Genomic DNA, 13117 nt, shown 5'->3' on the forward strand with positions numbered 1-13117 from the left:
CAATCATTTTTTAATCATATCATAAGAAGCCAACAAACAAGGACACCAAGGACAACACAGTGGAAATTACTTGTACTGATTAATTGAAATAAACAAATTATAAATTAATGGAATGGAAAGTGGATGAAAAAACAACTTGCAGCAGGTGGGGAATGATCCCATGTCTTCGCATTACGCGTGTGATGCTACTACTAGGACTAACCCTGGGAGTGTTAGCCAGCGCCACTGCTCACAAACCTTGGCAGCAGATGTGGAATATCTATGTAGAACATGGCAGCAGATTCCATAAGCAACTCTTTCAAGACTATTCTTTGAACTAAAGTACACATTGACTTGCAGAATCTGAACGGTACTGTATTTACTTGAACATAGGTTGAACACGAATGTAGGTCAACCTGTTTTGTATGGAACTCACTGAGAAATAAAAAATTATTCAAATATAGGTCAACCCGTGTCTTTTTTTATAAAAACAAAAAACTTTCAGCATGACACACATTTATTTACTGTGAGCTTTGCTACTAAATCCTGCTAGTCAATGCCAGAAGCTGTATCCTCGTTGAATGCATTGCAGGTATCCTCGTCGCCCCCAGTGCTGTTGAATGCATTGGATATGCATTTCTTAAGACAGTCTGGATTATCTCGAGACTGGCTTTGTGGTGAATATGATGGAGCAACTCTATTAGCTTACACATGTAGTTTTGCTCAGTAGTTTTGCTAGCTTTGTTCACAAGTATAGGTCCAGTTTCTTTGGTCATGAATATAGGTCGATAGCACATTTTGGTTAACATTCTTGGAAAAAAAAAAGGTTGACCTATATTCGAATAAATATGGTATATATTTGTTTTTGAATGCCTTGCAAAAAAAAAAGAAAATCCTAATCATGACTGTTACAGATCACCTGTTTTTTTTCTTCCCCAATGTAATAAAACAAAACCCTAGAACATGGCCCTTAATTATACCGAATTAATAGGCATCTCTTAGGCAATGATTAATGTTTCCTGAGAGAGTGTTTTAGAGAATTTATCTAGCAATACCTTTCGAAAGCAGGTTTCTTAATGAAAAATATTTATGTAATAATGCTGGAGTGATTGCTCTAAAGGCAACCATAACATAGTTGTTTGTGAAGGTTGCTGTGTATACTGGCAAAGAAACAGTTTGGGGTTGTGTAGCGCAGGCACAGTGTCCATCTTAATTAACGAATTAGTCAAAATAAAAGTGTTTTCTTTTTTTGCTTGCGACATAGCTTTAACTTTGCTTACTTCTCAAACTTTCGAAAGCATATTTACATGTGCTGTTGTATTAGTATTATTAGGACCGTGTTCACAGGCCACCAAACCTATGCACTGTTGCCAAAAATTGTAAGATGTGGGCCTATAATCAGCGAAGGTTATGTTATATTTTATAGTGAGTAGCTTCGTTCTGCTATTGTGCTGGGTTTATTGGTAGTTGGCAGCATTTCTGTGTAGAAAGATTGAGAGAGGGCTGCCTATATTCGAATAATTGAGAAAGGAGAGGGAACGCTCACCACCTCTAGTTTCTGCGACTTTCTCCTGCTTTCGCAGCTCTAGGCGAGGGCTGTGGCGGTGGTGCTGGTGCTGGCGCAGATGGGAGAGGAGGAGGGCAGCTGCCTACCACCTTGCTGCTTGGGCCGCTGGAGATAACATGTATATAATGAATCAGCTTATATAGCCACCTATGCTATTGCTACGGATGTGCTGGTTACTTACGAGCTCTGTTATCTATGGAAATACTCAATGTACATTAGCTACAGACTATACCTAAGTATCTTAGCTCACTGCAACAATATGCCTTCAAGCGTATCATTCCTTTTATAAATTGAATAGCTGCCCAAAACTTTGCCATTTGTCTTGTAGTTCACTTCACCAGCCCTTTATTGCTTGAAAACAAATGCAAGTGTGTTAGAAGCTCCCCCATTTGCCTTGCCGTTTGTTTGGCCAGCTATTTATCACTTATATATGTGTATGTATACGGTGCGGCCACTTTGGAGCTCCGTGGCGAGGACGGGAAACATTCCACCTCCACCACAATGTTACGCGAAGGACGAATCAGTAAGACGAGCAACTATTTACAGGTTATGTTTACGACAGCGGTTGCAGCACTGACTGGTTAGATTCGCAGCGCCAGCCCAGTTCATTCTTCCTCCTCTTTTCTCGAGTGATGGCGCCCACGCACCTCATTCAAACAATCAAATACCACACGGGTGTAGCAATATAAATAGTTGGAAAGTGTACACATTAGTATCTAATGTCTATGTAGCTGCACTCAAATACGCTAAAGGAAGATTTGTATCAATTACATTACCATCTATGCTGATAAATAATGTAAAAAAATTCTGGCATGTCATACATCCACTTTCCGACAATTTTATCGCTCTTAACCCTGTTCCGAAAAATTCATGTGCAACTCTCCTTTGTTTAAAATTTCTTGTGCACTGCTTATATTGAACTGCCTGCCTTGATTGACTAAAAATTTTGACTATACCTCCAGTGACTGTTGAAGTTCTTAGTGCTATTCAACTAATAGATTCGTTGAAGATACATTCATCACCTGGCTTTGATAACATGAGTGTTACATTTCTGAAAAACAACTGCTCTTAAACTTGCATTATATGAACTAAAATATTTCACGAATTGTTCAGCACATATACTGTTCTGTCTCAACGGAAAACAGGAAAAATTATCTCTTTGCACAAATCTGGCAGCAAAACGCCGCCTACAAATTATCGTCCGATATCACTAACCAGTACCTGCTGCAAATTATTGGAACATATTATTTTTAGTAACCTTGCAGATTTTCTTGAGTCTAATTTTTTTCGCCATCACAGCACAGATCTTGAAAATCATCTCATGTGAATCGCAATTATTAACATTTACTCACAAACTACACGAAATACTTGACTGTTCTTCTCTTGCCAATTGCATCTTTTTAGATTTTTCAAAAGCCTTTGACAAAGCCTTCCATAAACTTTTACTTTATAAACTAAGCAAATTAAACTTTGATCATAACATTCTAAAATAGATTGAGTCATTTCTCATTAACCATTCCCAGTTCGTGAGAGCTCATGGTCGTAACTCACCTCACAGCAATGTTCAGTCCGGTGTGTCACAAGGCTCCGTCCTGGGACCTCTCTTATTTCTTAGCTATATTAATGACTTACCTTCAGCGATATAAGCCATACACTTATTTTCAGACAACTGTGTCCAGAGAAATAACTCCTGAGAAATAACTAATGAACATGACATCATCCTGCTTCAGGCCAACCTTAATAAAGTCGGCAATTGGTGCCGATTGTGCCGAATGATTGACAAGTGTAAATTTGTGAGAGTATCCATCCCGATCTAACGATAAGCTGCCTGTGTACTACCTGAATAATGTTGCTATAGGAAGGTTCATATAAGTACTTAAGCATGCATATAATGTCTAAATTAATGTGGCATCATCCTGTTGGATATATAATTAACCAAGCCAATCATCTGCTGGGATACTTATGCCTTAACTTTTCTCGTCCTCCATCTCCTTTAAAATTACTACTTTATAAAACCCTGTTATGTCCAATATTAGAACATGCTGCAGCTATATCGGACCCCTTCCTTAAAAACTTCATACAATTCCTTGAACTAGTACAAAACAACACAACTTGCTTTATCCTATGGAACTACAACTGCACTATGAGTGTATCTTCAATGAAATTAAATAAGGGTCTTCAGCCACTGGCAACATGTTGAAGGATTCCTCACCTTTAATTTATTCATAACCTCTATCACCACTCTTCGTCAGAAATTCATGTCATGGCCATGTTACTTATCTCACCATACTGATCATCAGCACAAAGTTAAAATTTATGCATATAACACGACATGTTTTTTACGTTTCCTAGGTATACTTGATTATAGCATGAAATACATTTCGTGAAAAGGGACACAAAAAAGAAGAAAGTGATTCACTTCTTTTTTATGTCCCTTTTCACAAAATGTATTCAAGTATACCCAGGAAATCTAAGCACCGACTTGCCCAGGAAGAAGTCCTTCTGGAATGCTTTTTTTACTCATTTTTGCCACATATGTCAAAAGATTGGAATGAACTTCCCTCTGATATTGTTTCCATTAATAACAATGAAAATTTTTGAGAAGCACTATCTAACACTGTATAATATCAAGCATTTGTACGAACTAATGTTGGTTGTTTTTTTAAGGTTACTTATATTATGCCATGTTCTATTACTGCATTTATCAAACTTTCAGCTAACATTGTATAATTAGCAAATAATGTGTATAAACTGGTAATATATTTCCTCCCTATTTCTAGTACAACCCACTCTCTTCTGTAATACCGAAAGGCTTGAGGGTAAATAAATAAATAAATAAATAAGACAAGTCTTCTGAGTGTTCTAAAAGCTTCCCCATTTGCCTTGCCCTTCATTTCGCCAGCCTATTAGTATCGCTTATATATATTCCAGGTGTCCCAGCCATCATGCACCAAGTTAAAGAAACAAGTAGCTTTCTATGCAGATGATACCAATTGCATGACGTTAGCAGCAACCTGAAGAAGCATCTCATACTTTTTGTTCTTCAGAAATTATTAAATTGTAATGATTAATTAACTTATGTTTTCAATAAAACATGTTGCTTGGCTAGCTGGTGCATGATTGATTACCAGAATTGTGCCGGAGTGAAAGACAAATGACGACAGAAGCAATACAGATAGGCGCACCATCTATGCTGGCAGCGCGCCTGTTTTTGTTGCTTCTGCCACTCCTCATCTTTTGCTGCATCACGATTCTGGTAACCGAGTTTTTCATTACTATATTTATGGCAGACATTTCAACAGTAAGTGATAGAGTGACCTAACTTCGAAAACATCAATTTCAATTGATTGCGATGCATTCTACATTGTGTGTGGCTCTTTTTTCTGTATGCTTGAGAACCAGCCCAAACATGGTATTTTTTATATTCACAGGCTTTCTTTCAGACGTGGGTCTGAAAGACTGCTCAAAAGGCTGCTCAAAAGATGTAGCTTGTCAGAAACAATTAAAAATGAAAGAGCATATGCTTGGGCATGTTGGTAAACCATAGTAAATTTTTTAGCGCACAGAAAGGACACAGGACCGGAAGGAATGACACAGACACAATGCTACTTTCAGTTGTTCCTTTCAATCCTGTGTCCTTTTTGTGTACTAAAAATTTACGATTGAAAATGATGTTCTTGAAGTCGTTGTAACACCTTATGTTGACATAAATGCCATAGATTTAATATTTAAGGAGCTTGTTAATGAATCTTTACAAGTTAATTAAGTTGAAAGAACACAAAATATATAAGACACTACTTCAAGTTGCTGCCGACGACAAGCAGTTAGTTTCATCCTAATAAAAGGCTTCGTTTTTTTTTTAACATAGTGCATGGTAGCTGGGACACCATATTTATAAAACAAGTCGTGTAAGTGTTCTAGAAGCTTTGCTGTTTGCCTTGCCATTCGCTTTGCCAGCCTTTTATCGTTTACATGTATTAAAAAAGAAGTCACGTAAGGTTATGAAATTTGCTTTAACAATTGCTTTAACATGCCCTCCAAATTCACCCTCACCAAAAAAAAAGTTGAAAGAGAAATGAAAGCTCCACGCCTAGCAAAAATGAATTTTCTGTGCTTCAAAACATAGTCAGACCATGATAGACCATGATTGACATAGACCATGATTGCAAATGTTCACATTTGGCTATTCTTTTACATTTACAGAAATCTTTGATGGTTTCTGCACAATTTGTCTTGCTAATATGGCTGAGAGCGATTGAACAGAATCTTCGTTTTATGTTTCATATTTATTATTACATTCACATATGTGAGACTGAAGTTACTATGAGACAAAATAATTTTTGCAGAAACAGCACCATTTGCAGTTATGTCTATAAGCAAGCCTTTTAGTGAAGAGGATACAGGACCACTTCTGACTTTAGGAGATCGTGTGGTGTGGTTGTTTGAACATGGACCTGAACATGGCTGGGTCCGCTGGATTGGACGAATTCCTGTCGTTTCTCCTAACTGGACAGTTGGTGTTGAATTTGTAAGTATTCTTTCTGTACTTTGTATTTATAGTTTACATTATAAATGGAATTACGTTTTTTAATTATCATTATGTACCATAATGTAAGGAACAAACACAGAACTTGACCACAGCATATTCTTTGTACTTCTGTACTTATTTCAGCGTTCACTGTTTCTCACTGTACTTTGTTTACATATGCATTATGCAGGCGGTCCACAGTATTGACCAAATAAACAATAAAATAAATATTTTGTGGTTTTCATTGCTTCTTTATGCTAGAAATGTGCACTTAACTTGCGTTAGTGTTCCTTTTTATTACTTTTTTATCACTCATTTTATTATTTGCACATACATCTTCATATTCTTCTGGCTTTACATGCTGTTTCTCCTCTGCATAGACTTCCTTGTGAACTTTTCTCGTATCCAGGGCGGCACCATAATTTTCTTAGTGCCAGGGCAGTAGGGAGACAGGAAAATTTCAAAGTGGTAGGCACAATGATATATCAATTCTGACAAGACTTGAACATTGTGAAACGTCACAGACTGACGTACAGTACTTGCTTTCAGCCACATCACTCAGTGGATAAAAAATCATCTAAGACGGTTTTGTTTTTATCAGTTTTTATTCAACAATACAATATGCAGAAGCACAGTGGCTTGCTTTAGTTCTGCATCACATTAATCACACAAATGTGCACACACACTTTGAGTTGCAAGGTTCACTCGCGTCCAGTACAGGCGGATTCGTCTATTCTAAAGCCTAGCGTCAGAGGTGTCTACAATGTCAGTCAGGTCCAAAGATTTTGCTGTGACCTTTTCCACTGCGAGAACCGCCAGGCTCTTCAGTCTTTCGTCAGATATTTTGTTTCACAGGACCATCTTCAGCTAGCATAGGCACGTCAGAAGTTTCACCACAGGGTGCATTATATTCAATGTTTAGATTTCAATTTATTGTGAGTGCTGTAATTTGTTCCTGCTTTCGAGATTGAGTTGATTTGTGCATGCCTCCCAACAGATATAGGGGTGGCAGAAAAAATTTTAGGGAAGCCAACCGCCACTCCCTGGCACTGTCCCTACTTGTGTCTACTGTATATTGATAGAACTATTGATGTCGGTGGCACTGCACTTCTGCAAAAGATTTGGCAGCTTCTCATGTGAAAGCTTATCTATAAGAGAGAGCTGAAATATTTTTCATTAAAGCAATTAGAGAAAACATATCTTATCTTCTAAATGAGTACCATAAAAAAATTTTGCAGTGGCTCTGGCACTCACGTTTTTCTGCTTAAAGATGACTGCAAATGACTGTGCTAAGTATGTTTTCCTCCTGAGACAGTTCTGGAGGAGTGTTTGGCATCACCAAGTTGCTTGAAAGTATGACAGGGGCATTTCACATAAGTCCCCCCTTCCCCTACCCACAAACGTGTACTCATACATACGGACAGACATACAGACAGACGAGCAAGAACATGAGTATACTGTATACAGTAGTAGATTGCAAAGGTTAAGAATATGGGGAATCCGTGAGGGCTTGAAAGGCTCGAGGGAATAATATATTGATGTTGACAAAAGCACACAGAGCTAACAGGACTGAATGATGGCTTTCTTTCACTGAAAGTTCTGCACCAATGTCATTTTAAGTAAGCTTGCAAAAGGTGAAGTTGTTACATATAGTGGCCTGCACTTATACTCTAGCTTCAAAATAAGGTTTTGTTCTTACCTCTGACTGGATTCCGATTCTGATTCTGAATTCTGACTGGAATTTGGCGGCAAGGCAGCAGATTTTCGTCTGCATTATTCAATTATACACTTAAATTCATTGACTGTTTGGTTCGTCCAGGCATTTCGTTACTGACACCTTATGATGCGTGAAATATTTGTTCCAAGACGCTAAAACATATAACTTCAAATGTGTATGATGTGCAGCTGAAAATATGAGGCCCACTTTGATGACAACACAGATTCCAAAACAAAGATTTCAAACAAGTGATTGTGCATGAAGAATAAATTTTGGGTGCTATATTAAGGTACACCAAGAAACCTGCTACTCTGAGGATCTGGCATTAGGTGGCTATCAAAAAAATATAGATATGCAGATCTTTGGCCTTCTTCAGTGCACTAGAAAATGCACCATTTACAAAGATTTAGTTGACCATGTCAGCTGAGGTAGGTGATAAGACATAATAAACTGATTTCACCTGAGATTGGTGAACCAAGTCTATATAATGTTAAGTTGCCTTAATGTAAAAAATGATCAGCATATGTAGGGTGCAGATGAAAGGAATGCTAGCTCTGATTCTTACTGGGCACTTAATGATCTTTTTGAGAACTGCAAGTACCAGCAAAGCATTTGGTATAGGCATTTACAATGGCAGTCATAATAGAGTTTGCATTTTTGTTTGGTGTTCTTGTTAAATGTGTGTGGCAGTTATCACTTAAAAAAAATTGATTTATCAATGTCAGTTTCATCTTGTGCTGTTCCCATTTTTCACTATCTGTCTAAAGTAATATTGTTTCGCATATTTAATTGTAGCTGTAAGAGTGTTTGAGTATTTCCTGATGTGTTTTCTAAGTTTAATATTAAATGGCTGGCAATTTACCATTGTGTGGAGCCAACTTTTTAAAATATATAATGAAGCACTGCTCTTATGATGAAAGTGTTCTTCGAGAACTAAAGGAATGAGTGATGGTAAGGAGATTTGTGCATTCATTAATGCAGTTTGTGAATTTAGTCAAAACTGATCGATAGGCCCTTGCAGTGCAGGATTCTCTCAACAACTTGACTTTAAACGATGATACTAAAGATTGATTTGATGCCTTTTATACTTAAAAGGGTGACATTGGCCACTAGCCATAAAGTAGCAAATGGGATATAGTATGGACATTTTAGGTGCTTGCAATGGGCTAAGGTGCGTTTTGTCTGGAAAAATTATAGACGACATTTGTGAATTCATTAATGCAGTTTGTGACTTTAGTCAAAACTGATCGATAGGGCTTTGCAGCTTAGGATTCTTTCAACTTGGTCTAATCAGTGGTGCACGGATCATGGCAGTAAATTTTACTGCACTAAGCAGTTTTGAGCTCAAAATCTGGCTATCTCTGTAACATCATGCACATAACATCATGTCACATAACATGATAGTTGAATATGTCAGCAATGTAAAATAATAAGAAATTCTCATCATTTATTGGGTTCAGACCAAAAGCCCTGAAGTTACCAGATGGGTGCTGTACCACTACTTCGCAGCTGCATTGCCCCCCCCCCCCTGCCACTCCCAGAAAAAAAAAAAAAAAAACCAGGGAGGGGAGGGAGGGGGGACTATAACTGCCAACTAGGAGGCTAGCAGCATGGTGTCAAATTAATTGGCAACATTAAGTGCATAAATATTAATCAGCCAAGTGATTCCTGTGGAAGTCCACAGGGTAGACATGGATTTATGAAAAGGAACGATTGAGCTCAGGACCATTGCCTCTGCATAGCAGTCTCTTTACCAACTGAACATGGGCACGGATTGATTAACCACATGGAGCATGGGAACACTGATCAACGAACAGTTCTATGGAAATTTGCATGGTAGAGATAGATTCTTGAAAGAGTGTCATTCCTCCATGATGCCACAAAGGTAACTACAAATCTTTGATTTGTCACATCAAATGTTTTCTTTTGTAGATTTTCTTTTTCAGAGATTGTCCTTGCTACAAAGGATTCCTTTATAGCGTCCTGCTGCATTTGGGTGTACGATAACTTCTTTTCGTACATGAACCTTCATCCATCTCACAGATTCTTGCACAACTCGTTTTACTTATATAGCATCATAAGCTGCAACAGCGGGGTTAGTGTGATCCTCTCACTAAAGAAATGATGCAAGAAACATGGTAACTTGCTTCTATGTGTCCCCACACAAATAACATATTGCAATCTTGTTTTTTTTTTAGGATAATCCAATTGGAGCAGGAGATGGGAAATTTGGTGGAAAACGCTACTTCTATGCCAGAAATGATCATGCTTACTTTCTACCTAACTCAAGTTTGCTTCGTGCTTGTGACTACAACAGTAGTTTTCGAAAACAAAGTAAGTTTTTCTTTTTATTCATGGCAAAATAATTCTTAACAGCTGACCTGCAACATTCTTATAGTTTGCTGCTGTCTGCATATTGAATACTACCCGCTATGGTTGCCTAGTGGCTATGGTGTTGGGATGCTAAGCACAAAGTCGCAGGATCGAATTCTGGCCACAGCGGCAGCATATTGATGGGAGTGAAATGGGAAAACACCCGTGTACTTAGATTTAGGTGCACGTTAAAGAACCTCAGGTGGTCGAAATTTCTGGAGTTCCCCACTACAGCATGCCTCAAAATCAGGTCTCTCGTAAAACCCCATAATTTAAATTTTTTTTTAAATATTATATTCTTTTACTTTTCCCAAGCACACTTATAATGTAGCATTCTAAACTCTGTGAATGCAATTTTTGTATGAAAAATTGTTCACAAACCTTTTAATCAGTACTTTTAAACAGGATAGGTTAATGTACAGTTGGCAACAAACAAAATGTAATGGTGTGAGTACATCCACTTCGATACATTCTCTGTTGTGATGAAGAATTCACATTTAGTAGGATGGTCTTAAACATACAAGTAGCATATGCAATTTCATTCCTTTCAGTACAAATTACCCTTCAGTGAAAAAAATTTTACCATGGCTGCATGTAGCTTAGAATCCACCAGAGGCCGTGTGCTCAATTGTTGCAGTTTGTTCATTGCCAACTGTACATGGCTGTGGTGTCCTAATCAAATATAATTTTTATGTTTCAGTTATTACATAGGTTTGAATATAGACATTAAAGATTAACCTTGATGCCTTGCGTGCTAAACATGATGACATTTGGTCAAGTACCAAGTAGAACATGTGGACGTATTAATTGCTTGCAGTGGGCTTAGGTGTGTTTTTTGTTTTGTGAAAATAAGAATTGCAAGGAAGGGTGGAGAACGTATGTTGCATTATGTGAGAAACAGTAACGTCATTGTGTGGTAGTTTATACTCACCCTGTGGTTGAGAACTGCACATTGTTGATGCAAATGTGATTAGATTGTTCAAATAATAAAATATTCTGCCTAAACTGATAAAACAAATTCGGAAGCTGCTTAAAGGCGAGTCTGGAAATGACGAAATTATTGAGCAAAAATTAGAGTTACTTTATGTGTTTGCTCAGCAACTGGTTTCTCTCTGTAGTTGTCGTGGCTTCCTTGCAGCAGAATCATTTGGAACAGTCACCGCTTGCATCTCTCTCTCTCTCTCTCTTCCTGTAAACTTTAATAACTATTTTTAACCCTTCTATTCAAGCAAACAAATATTCGACAACATAAAATTGTGAAGTATGCTCTCTCACCACTATATATATATATATATATATATATATATATATATATATATATATATATATATATATATTGTAAAGGGGGTTTATTCGGCTCGTAGAGCAGCAGCGACAAACTCAGCTCCAGCAGGTAGGGCGCAGCCAGCGAACAAACTGGGTACGTGCCACGCGATGGCAACGGGGCTTTTCAGCCTGCTGATCTTCTTCGTCACAATCACCCCCGGAATTGAAGAGGAGCCATCCTGGCGACCTAGGAAGAGGTGGGCGAATCGTGATACTGCTTCAGCCGGTCAATGTGCACAGTCTCTCGCCCCCGACGACGCAGATCGGAAGATGGCGATACGGGTTCGACCACGTAGTTCACTGGTGATGTTTGTGCAACCACGCGGTAGGGCCCGTGGTACTTCGGGAGGAGCTTGGACGAAAGGCCAGGAGCAGCAACAGGCGGTACCCAAAGCCACATGAGTGAGTCGACGGGGAAGGGGTGAGGGGGAGGATTGAGGTCATGGCATTCTTTTTGGCGGCACTGTTGAGCAGACGTCAACGAACGGGCCAGTTGGCGGCATTTCTCGGCGTGCTGAGCAACCGTAGCAACAGGTGAGCATTCAGCAGGGTCCGGCCGGTACGGGAGAACCGTATCAATGGTGCTGGAGGGATGGCGTCCGTAAAGCAGAAAAAATGGGGAGAATCCGGTAGTGGCTTGAGAGGCAGTGTTATATGCGTAAGTGACGAACGGAAGTACAAGGTCCCAGTTGGAGTGGTCAGATGCAACATACATTGATAGCATGTCACCAAGAGTTTTGTTGAATCGTTCTGTTAAGCCATTGGTCTGTGGATGATAAGCGGTAGTAGTGCGGTGAATAATTTGGCATTCAGACAAGAGTGACTGCAGGACATCTGAGAGGAATACGCGGCCCCGATCGCTCAACAGTTCACGTGGTGCGCCATGGCGGAGAACGAAGTTGTGGAGTATGAACGAGGCGATGTCTTTTGCTGATGCGGCAGGCAAGGCGGCGGTTTCAGCATACCGTGTCAAATGATCTACGGCGACAACAATCCATCGGTTGCCAACGCCAGTAGATGGAAGAGGCCCATATATATCAATGCCGACACGGTCAAATGGCTGAGCTGGGCAGGGAAGTGGTTGGAGAGGAGCGGTGGAGAGATGCGGGACACATTTGCGTCGCTGGCAGGCAATGCAGGAGCATACATATTTGTGGACGAAGGTGTACATCCCTCGCCAATAATATCGTAGGCGAAGCCGTGTGTAAGTTTTTGACACTCCGCCGTGACCGCACTGCGGGTCAGAATGAAAAGCAGAGCATAACTCTTGTCGTAGGTGGCGAGGCACTACTAAAAGCCATTTGTGGCCGTCATTGTGGTAGTTGCGGCGGTATAAAAGTCCGTCCCGGATTCTAAAATGCTGCGCCTGTCGGCGTAGCGCTCGAGGTGCCGAAGTTGCCGGAGGATTTGACAAAAAGTTGAACATCATGACGATCCATGGGTCTTGTTGTTGCTCCGATGCCATGTCAAGGATGTCAAGTGGTGAGATGTCATGTCTGTCGGTAGAAGTGCTGCTGTCTGAAGTAACAGGGGAGCGCGAGAGGGCATCGGCGTCGGCGTGTTTGCGTCCAGAGCGATAGACGACTCGGATATCGTATTCCTGGATTCGGAGGGCCCACCGAGCGAG

At 39.6% G+C, this 13117-nt stretch overlaps 1 protein-coding gene across 6 annotated transcripts in view; it reads left to right on the forward strand.

Annotated features, from left to right (window-relative positions):
* LOC139054193 (ranBP-type and C3HC4-type zinc finger-containing protein 1-like) overlaps nt 1-13117 on the forward strand; it is a 114541-nt gene that overhangs the window by 14248 nt on the left and 87176 nt on the right. For 3 of the 6 annotated variants that reach the window (XM_070530870.1, XM_070530867.1, XM_070530872.1), the window contains exons 2-3: nt 5893-6074; nt 9990-10125. The exons of 1 other annotated variant lie outside the window; for it this stretch is intronic. In XM_070530870.1, the coding sequence (XP_070386971.1) occupies nt 5913-6074; nt 9990-10125 (298 nt within the window). In that variant the 5' untranslated portion in view covers nt 5893-5912. Of the gene's footprint in view, nt 1-1562; nt 1665-5892; nt 6075-9989; nt 10126-13117 lie in introns of all 6 variants that reach the window. 2 more of the 6 variants (XM_070530868.1, XM_070530869.1) reach the window with 1 other exon arrangement.

The sequence above is a fragment of the Dermacentor albipictus genome, chromosome 1 (genome assembly GCF_038994185.2).
Source record: "Dermacentor albipictus isolate Rhodes 1998 colony chromosome 1, USDA_Dalb.pri_finalv2, whole genome shotgun sequence".
Lineage (NCBI taxonomy): Eukaryota > Metazoa > Arthropoda > Arachnida > Ixodida > Ixodidae > Dermacentor > Dermacentor albipictus.